General features: G+C 44.3%; 1 protein-coding gene across 19 annotated transcripts in view; it reads right to left on the reverse strand.

Annotated features, from left to right (window-relative positions):
• Positions 1-18929, reverse strand: part of TNS1 (tensin 1) — a 1878049-nt gene that overhangs the window by 49382 nt on the left and 1809738 nt on the right. For all 19 annotated transcript variants that reach the window (XM_085649989.1, XM_085649997.1, XM_085649992.1 and 16 more), the window contains one exon: positions 3898-4078. In XM_085649989.1, the coding sequence (XP_085506115.1) occupies positions 3898-4078 (181 nt within the window). The remainder of the gene's footprint in view (positions 1-3897; positions 4079-18929) is intronic.

Raw genomic sequence — 18929 nt, forward strand, 5'->3', positions numbered from 1 at the left:
GAAAATACACAACATGCCCATGACCTCCTTACAGATCGCATCTTCTAGTTTCTGGCAATAATAGAATCTTGCTTCACTGATCACCTGAGGCCATTCTAAATGAACTGCAAAGCAGGCTACGCTAGCAGCCCACCCAACAATGGGGGGGCCACCGTCCTACGCTCTGAAAACCTCACACATTCACACTACAATCGAGAAGCACCTTTGAATACCTCGCAGTGAAATGCAAAGCTGATAACCAGTTATGTTACTTTATCGATGACAACAAGAGCTCACGTCAATACATCGCAGACACTACATCTATTCTAGACTCACTACATCGCTTGTGCCGTAACATCGAGACATTACTCCTATCACCTTTTGTGTGCATTACCACTGTCAAAACCAGTGATGTAATGGGGTACGGTTCTCTAAATTATGTGGCAAAGTTATCTAAAATGTGACAAAAGAGGGGAATTATGTGGCACCTTTTCTGACATCATTATTTTTCTCTACTTGAGTTAGACATAGTTCATGACATCTAGAAATTATGTGGAAAATGAGGAAAATCCATAGTTATGTGGTAGACACTCTAGCCACAGAATTACACAAATCTAGTGGTTCTCATTATTGTAGATTATTTTATCAGCAATTTATTCATGAAAGCTAAATGTAAATATTCTAAATCCAATTACTCCCCATTGTTAGCTGCACTTTGAAGAAAACAGCTTTTTCAAGATAACGCCATCTAAATAAACATGTAATATAAAAATTTAGCTTTCCTCTGGTGCAGTGACTTCATCAGATGTAATCCCTATGATGTAATTGCCTGTGAAGTTGTCTGTGATATAATAGTACGCGATGCTGCAAAATTTGAAGCAAGTGGTCTGCGCCTGATAACTTCCTGTCAGTCATCATGGCCGTCATGTACCGACACCCCAACACAAGTCCATCTTCCTAACTCATTTACAATAACACAGTGAAGACCTCCAAAACCAAAGCAAGAGTCTACCCAGCCTTGGTGATTGTAACATTCACATTGAAGTAACACATCCTACCTGTTGATTTTACAGACTGCATTAACACTGTGGGATTACACCGACACAAAGGCAACACAATGCACTCTGCAGGTCACACTCTAGATGTATTACTCGTCTCCAACATCCCAGCTACCAATCTCAGTATCTTCCGAATTACTGGTTAACCATGCTTTTCCACCTTTACACACTCCCAGTCAAGAAATGTGGAACAACCACCCTCAATTTACGCCCTTTAAATACATTACTGCCAGAAATTGCAAATATCCTAATAACAAAAAATTCTTCCCGCTCATCGCTAAACATCAGACTCTATCTAACTTGAAATCCCAATATTTCAGAATGACAACAAACTAAAATATCACACACCTTAGACATCATTCCCCCATTGAAAAACAACAAACATTGATCATGAAGCACCAAACAAAGCTCCTGGCTCTCACACAAACTAAAACTGAAGTACAAAAGAACCATTCCAAAATGCATATGTAGGACATCTAATTTCTAAAGTGACAAACAACCGTGCATAGCACATCTTTGCATCAACTAACATTAAATATAATCTAAACAGAGAGATATTTGTAAAGAACACATTGAACAAGCAAAGAACTCCACAAAAGAACTCAACATAATTTACAAAGAAGTGATCACTCAACATAGACTCTTCACTATGTTGACACCATCTCAAGAAACCTGTGATATTCTCAATAATAATTTCATTCAAAAGGTTTCAGATATCAGGAAATACACTGGATGTAACTCAAAAGCCATCAGATGGAAGAATTCCCCAACAACCTCACACTTTTTACAAATCCAACAATTTCTGTACACCTCTAATCAATGTCATCTCACTTCACAGACTGATGTCATAACCCCTGCAAACAAACTCCCGCCCACTGGCTCAAAGATAGGTCCTGTACTTCACGTCTTCATGAAAACCTGTAATCGAACCACAGCAGATGACATCACACAAATCGACAACTCATCCCTTGAACAAGGGATGTACCCAGAGAAGAGGAGACAAGCTATTGTTAGATCAGTTATAAAGAAGGTAGTGTAGTGTAGTTCCTATATTCCTGATAGGCCCTGTGCATTGGAATAATATACACTATAGTTTTGACACAGGACTGAGGTCAGTATGTCTCTATAGAGTACATTAAACTTAATTACTTGTGTGTGCCAGATAACTCAGAGGTCACTAGAATATACAAGAAGGAATTAGTTTCTGACAACTGCATAAACATGACAACTTTGTTTCCCTTAGAATCGGAACAATCTCAGAATCGTTGAAACAATAGATAACAGTTTCACTCAGTCAATCGTGCATGATTCGTTTCTACAGAGTTACACAGAAATAGATTGACGGGCGTTTCAATAAAAAGGGTTTATTGAACAGTCTTATTTCTCGTGCAAGAGATATGAACTGCTACAATCATAAGAAAGAATGCGAAGTATAATACGTACAGCGTTAGCAGTAAGAAAAAATAATACTGCAATAGCATGGTTTGTAGCTATGACAGATATTCATAAACATACATACATAAAAAATACAGGCTGAAATGTTAATACTCATCTGATGCTTCTAGCTAGTTCTACCCCAGTGTACCTAACCTAAGTGTAGTACGAGGTAAGAAGTAGGTGCTGTTTGTCTATAGTCTAGTTTAGCTATAGTTGCCAAGATTTGCCAAAAGTCCCTCTAGGTTCTAGTCAGCTCCATACCTTTAGAATGAGTGAGGTTGGAATCTCTTTCCGAGTCTCGATCTCTAACACCCTGCAAGGGGAGTCAGAAACACTGGAGCTGGATTCTCTGCGAGGAGGATGACAGAGTCTGATCAGTGCGTCAGGCGGGGACTTGACTTCCTTCCGAACTTGCCGTGGCGAGCCGCGTCGTGCAATTAGATAGCCGAACCGTGGTTTGCCATGGCAAGAGAAGGTATATTTACACCTTGAAGGTGTTTAGGAATGCCAGTATTGACGTAAAAGTCGGGCAGAGGAACGTAATGAATGAACCCCTAAGGAATAGATGTTCATGCATAATAAATGAGTTTTTGGAGAAATCAATATCCAAGCAAGGGGAAGTCCTAAAGGCTTAAGAGTCTGGTTTTCCAAGAACTCGTTGTGACGTAGATGAACGGATGTAGGTGGCCCTGCCTGTATTTGGTTAGCATGGATAATGCCTAAATAAGGGTAGGATTTCTATGCCTAAATATGGGCAATGCGAGTTGTGCCTATATAAGGACATACATCGGGAAACCTATATACGGAATCTAAACCAATGTTGCATCACTTTCTAACTCTAGCCCCACATCTTTCTTAAATATTTTGGCAAAACTCAGTGAATGAATAGTTACATCTCAACTGAGAAGATACCTAGAGCTAACCACCTACTCTCAGCCGAATGATCTGATTCAATTACACACTTACAAACCACACCATCTATAATTCTACAGACGGGAAAGCCCTTGAGTATCTCAACGACTCGTGTGTATCATCCAAGACTGAAAGACACCTGTGCTCCTACAAACACACCAAACTCATCACCCCAAATGGAAAAGAAAACGACATGGAAGGAAACACCTGAGCAAAGCGACTAGTCTCTTCCTCGATTGCAAAAATACCACAGCATTAACAAGCTTCAAAAACTCCTTGAAAAAATCCTTATAAACAGTTTCACTCATGAAGCCTACAGAACACGTGAAATTTGATTTATATGTTTTAACCTGTCATCAAATGTATTCCCGTTGTTTCCTCTTCTCCTTCCTCTGCCTTCTCCCTTTCTTCTTCCTGCACCTTGAGACTAGATGTGTGTTGTGGTATACACTGTGCATAACAAAGAAATGAATGCACATACTCAATAAACGCCTCTTGCGTTTCGCCTTACCCGTCCATGCTGTGTATGGGGCTGCTGGTGGACAGCGGGCTGGGGGCACTCACAGAGTTACCGTAGCCCCCATTACTCAGTGGGGTCTCGTTGCTGTACATGGCTTGCGCCGGCCTGTGCTGGGGGACGGCACCCCCTGATGTAGCTGTCCGTGCCACTGATTCAACATAGCTTCTAGGCTCTGTAGAGAGAGTAAAAGAAAATAAGAGAATTCTTAATTTCACAGACTTTATATCAATTTTCAGACGGAATCGTCCCACTTTCAGATTTCGAAAGGAGGAACCTGTTGTATGATCCCCATGTGTGTATAAAACCAGTAACAGGTAAACTGTAAAAAGAGTCTTCCAGACAGTCCATTGAAACTTCAACACTGAAGGCGGCAAACAATTTCAAAAACTGATATGGAGGGTTTTGGTTCAAGTCCTCTCAACTTTGCCCAAATCTGATTTACTGTATATCTCGCTCAGCTGCCCCTCTTTATAAGGATGTATTACTTGCTATTTAAACTGCACACAACTAAGTCAGATGAAAATAAGGCGGCATTAATTATTCAACTCTTTAAAGACACTTCTTTAAACAATGTCGAAGGAAGAAAGAGGGAGTAAACTGCAGAAAATCGAATATTAAACTATTAAGTATCACGCGGATCTTTGCAGCTGTCGCACAGCCCACTAGCATTACCTACTGGTATCCTTCTAAAAGAGATTTTCAATAGAGTTTATTTTGCAGTTTAAAAAAAAAAAAATTCTAAGCATTTCATTGAGGGTTGGCAGCTGTAAGATTTAGGGAAAGGATGTCTCGGGCAATGTGAGGTGGGAATCACCCTCTCCCCTCCCAGGTTCCGATTCCAGCACTGCACAGGAGAGTCCGGAAAAGCAGGGCAGGGTGAAGGTACGCGTGACCCGGAAGGACCTTCTCTTGCACGCACTGTGAGACCCTACAATAAGTGCCAGTATTCTACAGACCCAAGGAACATTCCCACGCGCACCCTAATCGTTTGCTAATGACTTGAGTTGTACACACCACTAGAACGTGCCAACCTAGGTAGGCCAGTAGGAGGCCTTGGCCTTCAAGAGCCACCACAGACAGGGCGAAGACAGCTGGGGCTGCGCTGTGACAGGCATGGTGTGAAGCAGTCGTGAGCAGGCGCATGCACAGCATCCCAGGGCACGTCCACACTGAACTGACGTCAGCAGACAAGACGCAGAACACGCACAGACGCGGGCTGCGTCACTTCCGAAGTAACCTTGTGCTCCTGTCGAGTCTGCCCTCCCCCTTCTCACCTCGGTCATTATGTCTCTACCCCTCTGCACCCCCACTCCTCTATCCGCAAACATGACTCCGTAGCCCTGGCGCCTGCTCTCCTTCAAGACAGCACACAGGGTCTTTGTCAGAAACCCCCCAACATGCATATAAGTAAGTGTCCCTGTTAGCCTCGCGTGTCGTCACAGGGCTGCACAATATGAAACCGCATCTGCCTATATTGCGCCTAGAAATAACCCCGTGTTACTATTGGCACATTACAAATATTAAACAAACAGAACAGCCCCATGCTGCATCTCCCGGCAGGTGTTGGGAAGGTAGAAGAGAGGATCTCGCTGAAGTCCGGCTGCAGCCACTGTGACTTTTTGCCACAAAGTATCTATTTTCTGAAATCAGATGTGTGCCGTTGTTTCTGTGAGGACTGTGTTGTCACTGGTGCTTTTTAGACTGCGTCGGTACTATTGACCTAAAGTGTGGTGTTTGAGCTCCCCTTGAAGCTTGGACGGATCCCAGCCATGCCAGGTGTGTGCCACACACAGCGCGGATTCTGCCCAGGGGCACAACACGCCTCCGCACACCAGATTGCGGAGTTCGGGGCACGGAGGCCTCAATAGACGCATTCACTTGCTCCTATGAGTGCAGTGTGAGAGGTCGACCATTCCGAAGGCCGAAGGGGTTGCATCCTGCAGGACTTTATGGGCAAGAATTATAACCAAGTCACGCAGCGCAGCAAGTCATCTTTCCGCGCTGCACTGCGGGACAGTGAAGGAATGCGCCGCATTTAAGTAAATATGGCACATTCCTGCCTTTTCCCCTACCCTGGCGCACAGTCTGCTTCCTAGCGCTAACATAGGCACCCTTCCTGCACAAAACCAATCACCTGAGGCATTTTCCTCCTCCTCTTTTTTTTCTGTTGCAGTTGCATACAGCACAAACTCGACAAAAAGGTATTGGAGTGCTTCCCATGATCACAAGTAAGATTACACCATGATACGTTCATTTTGGTGGGCACAGGGAGATTAAGTGATTTGCCAAGAGTCACAGGATCTTGAGCTGACCAAAGACTTGATCCTAGCTCTCCAGCTCCAAAGTCGGCGGCTCTGGCCATTACGCAAAATGCCGCACAAATACAGAAAGGAAAATATGAGGAGAAATAAAGATTTTTCTCCTCGATACGTCTCAACTGAGGAGGCGTAGGTCTGTAGACCATTCCCAGGTCTAGCACTTCTGGTAAATCTGGGAATGCATCAAAATCCATGGGTGTTGCATGGGCACACCCTCGCAGCGCCCATAAAACGACTCCCTGGTGCAGAGTAATGCAACTCAGCAATTTGCGCTGTGTTACATAACTCAAGATTCATTAAGCCACTCAGGGCCACACAAGGTGGCCTTGTGTGGCTTCATAAATCTAATTTTTAAGTTGTGCTGCTCCTGCACCAAGTTGTGTGGTGCACGGCGATGCAAAAGGCTCCTAAATATGCCCCTACATGCTTATATCGAGGTAAGTTAGACCTCTCTCCATTCCTCTGATACACTGCACAGCAAGATCCCTGTCTGCGCAGGGCTGTGTGTCCGGATTTATCGGTAGAAAAGATGGGGTGCCAGGAGCTGGAACACTCCCCCTGCAGCTGGCATTACTTAAATGGCAGACAGTGTGTCAATGACGTGGTGAAACCACACCACTTAAGTGATTATAACACAAAGTGCTAAACCTAAGCAAAATAGAGAATGAGCTAAAGAGGGGATTTCAGCGTGCGTCTAACTGACCTCTTGTAAATGCCTTAGGTCATGTCAGTGGGCAGGGTGCCAACTGACCTCTTGTAAGTGCCTTAGGTCATGTCAGTGGACAGGGTGCCAACTGACCTCTTGTAAGTGCCCTTGGTCATGTCAGTGGACAGGGCGCCAACTGACCTCTTGTAAGTGCCTTAGGTCATGTCAGTGGACGGGGCGCCACAGGTTTGCTTCTTTTTTAATTGCTTTCCTTCATTTTGGAGGGTTTTGAGGAGTGGGGGCAGCGGCATTGTTAGAGGGTGCACATGGACACTTGTCACCTCAACACCATGGGCCATAAGGTGAACGTCCCTGTCTCTTTTACGAGATCGCACTGTCTAACTGTCCAACTATCGTTTCTTCGAGTTAGTGCATGAGCTGCACACTGCACAGCTCCCAAAATGAAAGGCCATCACTGCTCACTGCCTTCGAGCTGTGGACCTGCTGCACCCCGGCACTGTCCATAGTGCACAGTTTGCACCAGTCCTCATGAGTGTATCGCGTGCGATATGCACACATGCGGCCCATTTTGTACATATGCACTTTTAAAATAAATTTGCATATGTACATCATGTGATTGTTATTGCACAAGTTGCAAACACTGCTAGTTTCCACGGGAGATGAATTACTCAGTGTTCCAGGAGCCCTAATACACATATCTGTTTATGTCCTCGCCAACGCCCCCAATTCATGCGCCTCACGGGACAGGACAAACAGATGCACAAACATGTAATAGGGCCGAGAGCTTTGTTGCTGTTCTTGTGAGTTCCACGGGTGCAGCCGCAGATGATGTGGGTGCAGTTATATTTGAAGACCTTTTCCTAAGACCACCATGTGTGCTCTCTGGCACTTAAAGTTTAGCGACCCCCTGACCACTCCAATGACTCCGTCACTGACCTGTGGCCTGGGCTGCACAGAACATTCCATGGACACAGCCCAGCTCTAGAGGCGTGGCCTAGCATTCCGCCCTATTTGGCGTTACGAACCTCTCAAAAGGTAAAGTGCAAGCAGTGATTTGAGGTTTTGCTCAAGCACTCGACGTGAATTAATGTTTTAGAAACTAACCGGAAACAGTCACACATGGACCGACATGATTCCTCTACAGATTTCTCAGACACGTTTTAGAAATAATTATCAGAGACTGCAAAGTATTCAGTAGTGTAATGTAAAGTGATGCACACCCCCCCCCCCTTCCCTACAGGGCCTGCCAACATCGGACTGAAACAGCTTGTCACCAACCCCACCCACAAGGCAGGACAGACCCTTGACCCCATCTTTACAGGAGGAAACAACATCCACTTCAGCCACACCACACAACCCCTATGTAAGGACCACTACTGCGTACATTTCTCCTTCTCAAAACCCACCGCACACAAGCCTACACCACGCACCCCGCACAGGAACTGGAGCAAGGTCACCGAAGAGCACTTCAACTCTGCCCTCAACCACGCTCCTCTACCAACCACGATCGACGCAAACTCTGCAGCCGACAAACTCCACAGATGGATCACGGAATGCGCAAACATGCTTGCCCTCCTCCGGAACGCCGACAAAATACGCCTTAGGAAAGCCACCTGGTTCACCACGGGCCTCCGAGGATCCAATGCACATGCTGACATCTCGAGAAAGCATGGAAGAACAGCAAAACCCCGGAAGCACGCACCTGCTACAAAACTGCCATGACAGAATACCACCAGCGCATCAGATCCACGAAGAGGAACTTCATCCAGGACAGAATCCTCTCCGACTCCCACAACTCTAAGGAACTCTTCAGCATCATACAAGAATTCACCAAATCCCCCAGTGAAGCCTCAGATGCTCCACCACGCCTTTAAGGACCTCTGCAACAAACTCTGCTTCTACATCCATCATGAGATCAAGTCTTTCCACGACAACTTCAACGAAAAGAAACAAGGCACCGACACTACTCCTACCACCAGCTGCGCCAGCCAGCCTCCCATCACCGCCTGGACCTCTGTCACCACAGAAGACACCGCCAAGACCATGAACAGCATACACTCAGGAGCCCCCACTGACCTCTGCTCGCCGCACATCTTCCACAGAGCTGCCGCCGCCATAGCACCCGAACTACGACGCACCATCAATGTTACCTTGGAGATGCACAGAAGTCAAGCCCCTCTTCAAGAAAGCCTCCGCAGACTCAACAGACCTCAAGAATTACAGACCTTTCTCTCTCCTCCCATTTGCAGCCAAAGTCACTGAAAATCATCAACATGTAGCTCTCAAACTTCATAGATCCAACTCGATGCTTAACTCCTCCTAATCCAGATTCCGCAGCAACCACAGCACCGAGACCGCCCTCCTAGCCAACACAGACAACATCGGCACTCTCCTCAACCGGGGCCACACGGCTGCCCTCATCCTACTAGACCTCTCTGCAGCCTTCAACACCGTCTCCCACCGCACACTCACAGCCAGACTCCATGACGGCGGCTTACAGGGAACTCCCCTAGACTGGATCCGCTCCTTCTTTACCGGCCGAACCCAATGAATCAGACTCCCGCCCTTCCTCTCCGAACTCACAGAGATCAGGTGCGGAGTACCCCAAGGATCATGGCTCAGCCCCACGCTCTTCAACATCTACATGACCCCCTTCGCTACGATCGTTGAAAAGCACGGTCTCAGCATAGTATCTTACGCCGACACCAAGCTCATTCTCTCCCTCACCAAGGAACCCGACATCATCAGACACAGCTACCAGGAAGGAATGAAAGACGTTACATCCTGGATGATAAGCAGCTGCCTGAAGCTCAACTCGGAGAAAACTGAAGTCCTCATCTTTGGATCTACCTCCTCCACATGGGACAACACCTGGTGGCCCATCACCCTCGGCAACCCTCCCACACCAACGGACCACGCCCGCAAACTCGGCATCATACTCCACTCCTCCCTCACCATGACCCAACAGATCAACGCCGTTTCTTCCACGTGCTACAGTACCCTCCGCAAGACCGTCAAATGGATACCCCCAAATCCAGAAAGGCTGCCACCCACACACTCATAACCAGCAGAATGGACTACTAGAACGCCCTTTACGCCGTGATCAACAAATCTCTACTCCGCAAACTCCAGACCATCCAGGACACTACAGCCAGACTCGTCCTCAGCATCCCACCCAGCATCTGCGAGACCTCCAATGGCTCCCCGTCGAAAAGAGAGTGACCTTCAAGCTGCTCACCCATGCCTACAGATCCCTCCACAACACCGGATTCCAATACCTCAACGACAGAGTCTCCTTCTACGCACCCAAGAGAAACCTCTGCTCTGCTGACCTCGCCCTCGCTGAAACCCCATGCATCCGCAGAGCCAGAACAGGAGGAAGAGCCTACTCCTACATCGCGGCCAATACCTGGAACAAGCTCCCCCTCAGACGATCCCCCACTCTGCAAGCTTTAAGGAGAGATGGAGCTACACAACCCCTCCCCCCTTTCTCCCCAATGAGCCTTGAGACCCTCACAGGTGAGTAGTGCACTTCTATTGCTTGATTGATGTATTGATTGATTGATTGATTGATTGAATGAATGTTTCAAGGTAGTACAGCAGTTTAATTTGACTTCGATGGCTGTGAGAGAGAAAACATATCATTAAGTCCATGAAGCCATTGAAGCAATGATATTTGATCATTTGAACAGTAAAATATCAGGTAAGCCTGGAGATCATAGCTTTCAATTTTAATGTACTTTAAGGAAAAACTAAAACTGAAACCTCTTCTCTTTCAGACTACTTTTAGGGGTGAATACCTTAATGAGCTCCATCATCCAGCCTATATTTTGGGTTGATTAGTATTTTTCTCTCCATAAAGTTTGTTCAGTAAGACCTTGGCAACTTCACACCCCTCTACTGAGATACAATGAACCCTAAAGGAATAGCTATGCTTTACAGTTATCAAACATTAGATTTCTCACATTATTTTATCAGTATTTAAGGGAAGACCAAAACAATCAACATCACATCTAAAACAAAAAATACACAAACTCCACTATAATCAGACCCTACACTCCAAACTCTGGACTGATCTTTTGCCAAACAACAAAGAGTCCCCTAACTACTACTCAGGAAATATCTCAAAACACTTCTCCTATTGCTCCGCCTTCCGCAATCTCAAACACCGCCGCTCACAATAAATACTCATGGAAACAAACTCCACTACAATCAGACCCTACAGTCCCAGCCCTTTAATGATCTTCTGCCATACTACATAGAGTCCCCAGACTAAAACTAATCTTCAGGAAAGATCTCAAAACACTTCTCTTGTTCCTCCACCTTCCTCAATCTCAAACACAACTGCTCACAATCAATACTCAGGGGAACAAACTCAACTACAATTAGACCCTACACTCCTAACTCTGGAATGATCTTCTGCCGTACTACAGAGAGTCCCCTCACTGCTACTCAGGAAAGATCTCACAAAACTTCTCTTGTTCCTCCGCCTTTCTCAATCTGAAACACCGCCGCTCACAATAAATACTCCTGGAAATAAACTCCATTATGATCAGACTTTACGTTTTCAATGTGATCTTCTGCCATAACACAGTGCGTCCCCTCGCTACTACTGATTTTCAGGATCCTTGCCATGTTGTCATTTTGTAAGTATTGTCTCATAAAATCTTGTTTTCAACCCTGTGATGTGTAACCACTTGCACACAACACTCTTGGAATCGTAATCTCTGTCCACGTCAAGCGCTGAGTTTCACCTCCAGATTAGGTCTATTCTATAAAACTACTCCAAAGTAGAAAATAACAAAACGCATTTGAGTGAGAGCTTGATCCCCGATGTTTCTAAAAACCAGATTTACAGAAATTCTGGGACTCATGCCATCAATATCTGCAGGTGTATGTTCTCAAGGGCCTTTGGATATTTCCAGTATGTCCTGGTTCTCACACTTCCTCCAGCTGCTTTCCTGTACTCTGGCTTTTGGACTATGTTATGTCATATGTATGTAGCTGAACTTCTGCACCCAGGGTCTGCTGAGTCTCACAACACAAATGCGACAGACAGACCTCCCGCCACCCCCAAAGCCTTGTGTGAAGGTCTAGGAGGCAGCACGTGCTGATTCCAGACATGATCACCTTCAGAGATCCAGGAAGGAATGAGTGTGATAAGGGCAATAGGTCTGTTATCCGTGTCAGTCCCAAAATGACAAAAGGCCTGGAAGATTGACATAGAGGAAAAGAAGTGGGCAGTGTGGCTGTCAGGCAAAGCTATCCAGCAACCGTGAAGACACTTCCCTCTTCAGTAGAGTCCCAAAAACGCGAACATGGGTTCTCGTGGTGGAAGGGGAGAGAAGCAAAGAGAGACAGAGTAGAGGAGAAGGACATGTATATTTTTATGGGAGTGTTCCAGTTTAGGATAAACAGAACACTCAGCACACAAATAAGATTTTGCCCACTTTGTCAATGACCAGATAAATGCCGCAGAAGGATTGCCAATAACAAGCATTGGAAAGGCAGAAGTATTAGCAGAGCAAACGGAATTTAGAGAGGGTTGGAGTGGATGAGAGGAAAACACAGAAGTCAAAGTAATGTCGCAATGACAACTAAGATACGCAAAACCTCCAACAGGGTGGGCAGCAAAGGTCATCTTGTTAGCCCTATCACACCCATGTGTGTCAGTCTGGACCCAGTAGATGTTCATGTCATGCTGAGATTGTCACTCATAGTAGGTGATTTTTTCAGCTGGCTAGCTCTAAGACACTTTCGGCGAATTGCGCGCTTTACAAAATAAAATTACATTACATTAAAATTACAATTTTCCCCATAAAGTTTTCAAACTTTGCACTTTGCAAGGGTCGCAAATTCTTACAAATGTTGAATTCTCTTATTACAAGTGGGGTTGGGGTTGTATGGTTTCCTGCAGAACTCAATTATGCAAGATTCCGTTCTCACAATTTAAACTCAGAAAACTTCGCTAATTTTCCACAGCTTGCCAAGTTTTAGGGAACACTTAACAAAATATATGGTGGAAAATAGTCAAAATTTAGCACACACCGTTGAAATCTGTTACTGAAATCACTAATGTCCATTTTAAGCCTTGTTTTACAAACAACACATCAGATTAAAATGCTTTGAAGTTCATTTATGATCAATTATTTGGGTAGGTTAGACTTCAAGTGTGTATCCAGAACATTCACCTCAGTACGGCAAACAAAAAAAATAAAGATGTCCACAAGCAAAGGTCTAACTGTTCAGTAGAGAAGAAACTAACCTCTGGCGCTTGTTCTGGGGCTAGAGAAGCAAAGTGTATCAAAATAAAAAAAAAGAACAACTTACCTTCAACAGGTTCCTCTACTGTATCCCTGTCTATATCTGAGGGGAAGAAAGAGATAGGAGGAAAGGAAATGAAACATGTTGTGAAAGGGTAGAGAGATGGCAAAGAGCGTAAGAGGGAAATGAGGGAAAAGAGATTGGCAGTTAGATATCATCGCCATAAACATACACTGATCATGGTTCATACCCACAGGTAAGTCTGAGTCATATGTAAGGCTTAAAGAACCAAAGACAGAAAAAGAACCGAGTTTGTCTTAGACATAGCCTTAAGGAAGAAGAATGGGGAAAACACAGTTTGGACAGGTGAAGGGCTATTTTTATTTTGGAATAATAATTTTGAGATCTTCATGGTACTACAGTAGTCAATGAAAAGATTTAACGAAAACCCTTCAAATAAATTAAATTCATGCATGAAAAAAAAATGTCCCTTTTTCAAACTATTTGTTCAGAACGTTACTCTGAAGGAGGAGACACAATGCTCACTGGTTTCAAAAATGAGCCTAAAAAATTGTCAACAAAGTCTGACAATCAGATTGCAAGTTGTGGTGTTTTAAAAAGATGTTCTGTGTTGGAGTATTGCTTTGACGTGTTGTTTTCGTCCTAGATGAAAATGTTTGTGAGAACAGTAATAAAAATAGCTAATACGTTTACATTTTCAAGTGATGAAGAAAGATTTCTTGTGAAATGTTTTGTCCACTACCACATAGAGACATTCAGCCAAGAGATAAAAGAGAGGCACAGCAGAGAAAAACAGATGCAGAAAGTATTACAGAGAGTCCTCCTCTCCATAACTCAAACAGAATGTGCAGAATTGTAAACAAGCATGATGCAATCCAACAGAATGTGCCCTACTAAGGTTCAGTCAAACTATCACCAGAGGTCAAAGGCAGCTCTTGTGTAAGTGGCAGTAACTGGAGCACGCTCCGCAATGTCCTTCAGAACAGATCTCTGAACTACAGAATAACAAACCGCAGTACTTCAAGGCCACTGAGAAATATTGAACATCTATGATCTACCTTGGCTGGTCCTAAACTTTAAAATCATGTCACCAACATGACGCACGTGTGCCTGGCCGTGAGGCGTAGGGAAAGGACAGAGTGGAGTAGAACGACGGATAGGTTTAAGCATGTAGTGTTCGGTGATACTATGAGGACATATCGAGAAAAAGTGATGCAGTAAAACATGCACATATAACAAATGTGTGTCGATAGACACAGTATCTTACTCCAGTGACTAACACAAAAGACACAACGGAGCAATGCTAGTAACTTCCAGGACCACTAGGCACCATTCACTTTTAACACATCAATATCTATCCTGATGCCACTGAACTGTCAACGCCACAGCAAGAGCATTACATGAGGAAGAAGTGGCCAGTGGAGTTTGGTTAAAATTTGCATCCGGCATGGGCGGCCATTTTTATAGTGATGGAAGCTACTTAACAGGAAGTGATTGCTGAAGTGGACAGTGGAAGCCAGAAGCAGAATGTGTTTCATCTTATAGAGTAAAGACGATGAAGCAGACCACCATGTCGGCAGCATGATATGGCGGCCAGGCCGACTTAGTCTATTATAGCCCCTGAAGATCTCAGAAGACCTCAGATTTTAGGATGACAGCCAGCCACCTGGTCATCTCTTTCTCCTTTTTCAAATCTGAAATTAATTCATTCAATCTCATTCATTTGTTACAAAATCTGACCTTTACCCTAAGAAAATGATTCTCTCTCAGCGGGCAGTGACTTCGCCATAAAGCAGATATGTAATGGTTTTAATTGGGTGGGTTAGAGTTTGCTGATTGTTAATCAATCCCCTCCTCCATTGGAGGAGTTTGGTTTATCATGAATCCGCTGGACCATTGACACAACAGTTCAGCTGTGTCTATGTTCCTGCTCATAAAAGGCAAAGTTAGTCTCTCATACTTTGGAATGTGTGCTATGCAGGGCCATGAATGTCTAAACACCAGCCAAGGACAGGAGTCAGATGTGAGAGGGAATAAACACAGCACTCGAGAGCAAGCGTCTTTCAAAGTACTCCTGGAATTAGCGGTCATGACTTACGACGGGGAGTTCCAGAGCAACATTCTTGTCCATGGAAAGGCTACTGGATGATTGCGACAGAGTCCATGCAGAAGCAGCAGAGTCCATTATTTCAGAAAAGATTAAAAACAAACAGGATGCTAATATCACCAACAAATAAAGTTTAAAGATGGAGACCGTAGATTGTGCGTGTGGTGGGGGTAAGTAGTAAATGTGTAGACTGGAAGGGCTGGGTGGTCAGTCTGTATGATTGGATCTTTCTAGGTTGCCATAGAATCAGTGCTGCAAAGGGGCTGAAAGGTGACACATGTGAAAAACCCACATAAAATCAAAATACAATGTATTGTTGACATTCTGTGAAGAGTAATAGGCAATAAAACAGGAGCTGCAATTTCCACAATCAATCCCAGCTTGAGGTGCTGGACTATAGTCAATGTTTTTATAGAAGTTACTAAAACGATTTTAAAACAAGATTATGAACAGGTCAGCCTTATGCAATACATTGAGCATGCACGCCTGAGTTGACATACAGGTAGGAATGTCTCTGTACAGCTGGCGGTGAGCAGTGTAGAAAAATCGTTTGAGAGATTGATCGCTCTCCTCAGAGTATCCGGTGGTGTCGACCGTTCTTAGCTAGTAGAGATTTTTTTTATTAATTCCAATAACGAACAAGACCCAACATGGGAACCCGAACACCATGCCTGAACATGGAATGAGATGACCCTCCTTTTGGCACCACATAGAGGAACACCCTCTTTGACCTCAAAAGCTGATTGGAAATCAGACAGAAATCTGTCAGTAGGAATTCATCATAACAAAAAGATTGCTTGGGTGTTGCAACTGAACTTTCCTCAACAGGTTTCCAAACAGAGAAAGTTAAAGGAAGGGGTAAGAAGGTATTTTCGCACAACAGTTATCCACCAACATTGTTATCAATATCTGTTTTCGCATTTTGAAATATTCCTATAATGATGACGGGGATGTTCTTAGTGTCAGTATCTGGGAAAGGTCTAAACTAAGGAATCCAAGGAGATCTGGTTACTCTCTATTAGCCGGGTCTGGTGGCTCAGTGTGCTAATGTGTCCACTGTAGGGGACTGTGTTCGACCTCATGGTCACAGGTTGAAATGCCAGCGGGTCTTTCATTCATCTGAAGTCGATAAAATGAGTACCATTGAGTTGGGTAACAATAAACATCTGTTATTCAGCACCAAGATGCCTCTGGGTGAACATGCGCTTTACAAATACACATGTTATGTTATTCAGATAATGTCTTTCTGGTGTCTGCGCACTGAAATCTTCCCTTCAACCAAAAGAAAAGTCTCCCCAAAATCCTAGATCGGATCCCTATGCAGCACAGGAAGACCGTAGTCCACTCTCTAGTCACGTCACGGCTGGATTATGGAAATGCACTATTCCTGCACCGAAATATGTGACCCAGAACGCGACAGCAAGACTACTGTGCAATGTCCCCGCTCGGGAGTCGGTAAAAACACACCTAAAAGGACTACACTGGCTCCCCGTGGAGGCAAGAGACACATTTAAGGTGCTAATCATGACGCACAAAGCTCTACACAATAGAGGCCCTTGGGAAATGATGAGTCTATTATCTCCTTACACTCCTAATGGGCACCTGAGATCTAGTTCAGAAGGATTCTTAAAATCATCTAGGGTTTCAAGGGAGAGGTGGGGAGGAAGATCTTTTTCCCACCAAGTCCCTAAACTCTGGAACTCACTGCCACACAAGCTTCGAATGATGGACAAAGAATCAAGAAAGCAATTAAAACATGGCTGTTCAAACAATATTTCTGAGACCTCCATAGTCCCACCCAACTAGATGTCTCTTAGCGCTGGGTAGCCTTAGGGTAGCCAGGCGCTCTACAAATCTATGATAATAATAATAATAATAATAATAATAATAATAAAGGTTAGGGGAGGCTCTGCAATAATGAACCCACTACTTTTGCTGGAGCTTAAAGGGAGACAAAGGCCCTCATTAAAACACAACCTATGGGACTACATGTCACAACAGGACGAGCAAACCTATTACTGAATGTCTTGTATGACCGACCTCCGCTCGCATTGTAAATACACCTGCATGTCTCTATACCCTCATATGTTGACTAGATTTGCTCTTTGCAGTGTGCAATGCTCTGCTGCCCTGTAGGGCTAGGATCATATTTTAAAAATACTCCCAAAGAAATAAAGTGAAACCGAAAGGGCTTCAGTCGGATAAGTGAAGAGAGGAATCTGACCATTATGAGTCCATCTACCGATGTGGATAGAACCAAATGAAAATGAGGTTCCACTTCACGAGAAACGTAAAGACACATTTCAAGCTATAGGATAAAAATGTTCACAATATTCCCTAATGTAAACATCTATGGACATAAATACTAATAGTCTTCCTTCCAATGGGCGTTAAAAGAAAATCATTGACATCTTTGCCGTGAGCCTAGCCATAACTTTTGCACTTGGCTACATGCTAACTGCAGTCATAATCAATTTCAGTGAGTTTAACAGTTCCACCTGATAAGAAGGGTAGAGCCCCAAAGGCTGAGGATGTCTCATATAATCCTATATAACCTCATATCACATCTGTTCTGCAGAAGATTGCACAGTAACCCAACCTACCAATTCTACTTGACTTTTGCATTGGAATGTGTTCTCGAGCCAGCTCAATGAATATGAAAGCTGATGGGTATCTGTTCAAGATTCTGTGGTTGTGTGCCAGGGCGTGGCGTGTGTTTGAGCACAACTCAAGAAGTGCTTTCCAGCTCCTGAGCCAAAACATGGTTGGAAACTGATGAAATACTGAAGGACAAAAAGGTGACAGCCTGCTCTTTTCATTGAGGTCATTGTATTTTATCTCTCCAGAGCAACTTGCTCTATCTGCACTCAAAGTAAATGTATCCCACCTTTTTAGGTCTCGCCGACCCAGCGCATGCGCTGGTCTGGCGAGACTTTTTGAGAGGGCTCCAAAAAGTGCTACCAGGCCAGCCTAGACCTACAGTGCCGTGCTTGACGCGAGTACTTTCACTTTCGGTTTGATGTTTGATCGCGAACGCGATCACTTTCGCGGACGCACGGTCACTTGGCATAGCCAATAGGTCTCGCTTTTGGGACCTTAGAAGTATTTAGTTATGCAACTGTTGCATGGCTAAACACTTATAAGGTCCCAAAGGCGAGACCTATTGTCTATGCCAATGCTTGTTGTATATTGCATTACAACCTTCAAACAGGTGATTTTACACAGAATAACACACTTAGGGGCATATTAACAAGGGCGTCATCTCTGCTTTTTTGGCTTTAAAAGCCAAAGAAGCAGAGATAAAAATATCGCCCTATCAACAACAGGGTGCTAACATGCAAAATCGCATGTTAGCACCCTTTTTCACTACACTTCCCTTTGCATTTCTAATGAGATTCAAAGTGGGCGTTCCAGAGCAAAATAATAGGAGAAATGTCTCTAGGCGACATTTCTCCTATAATCAAGCTTCACGTTAACCCTGTTAGAGACAAAAAAAGCAGCACTAACCACGGTTAACGCTGATTTTTTACATCTGCTAATTTTCAGACTTAGCCATGTAATCCAATGGGAGGTGGAATACATGGCTAAGTCCACCATGGGCTATCCCTATCCTTGTAGTTTTATCGCTGCATTACCAGCGATAACC

The sequence above is a fragment of the Triturus cristatus genome, chromosome 3_2, assembly GCF_964204655.1.
Source record: "Triturus cristatus chromosome 3_2, aTriCri1.1, whole genome shotgun sequence".
NCBI classification, from domain to species: Eukaryota; Metazoa; Chordata; class Amphibia; order Caudata; family Salamandridae; genus Triturus; species Triturus cristatus.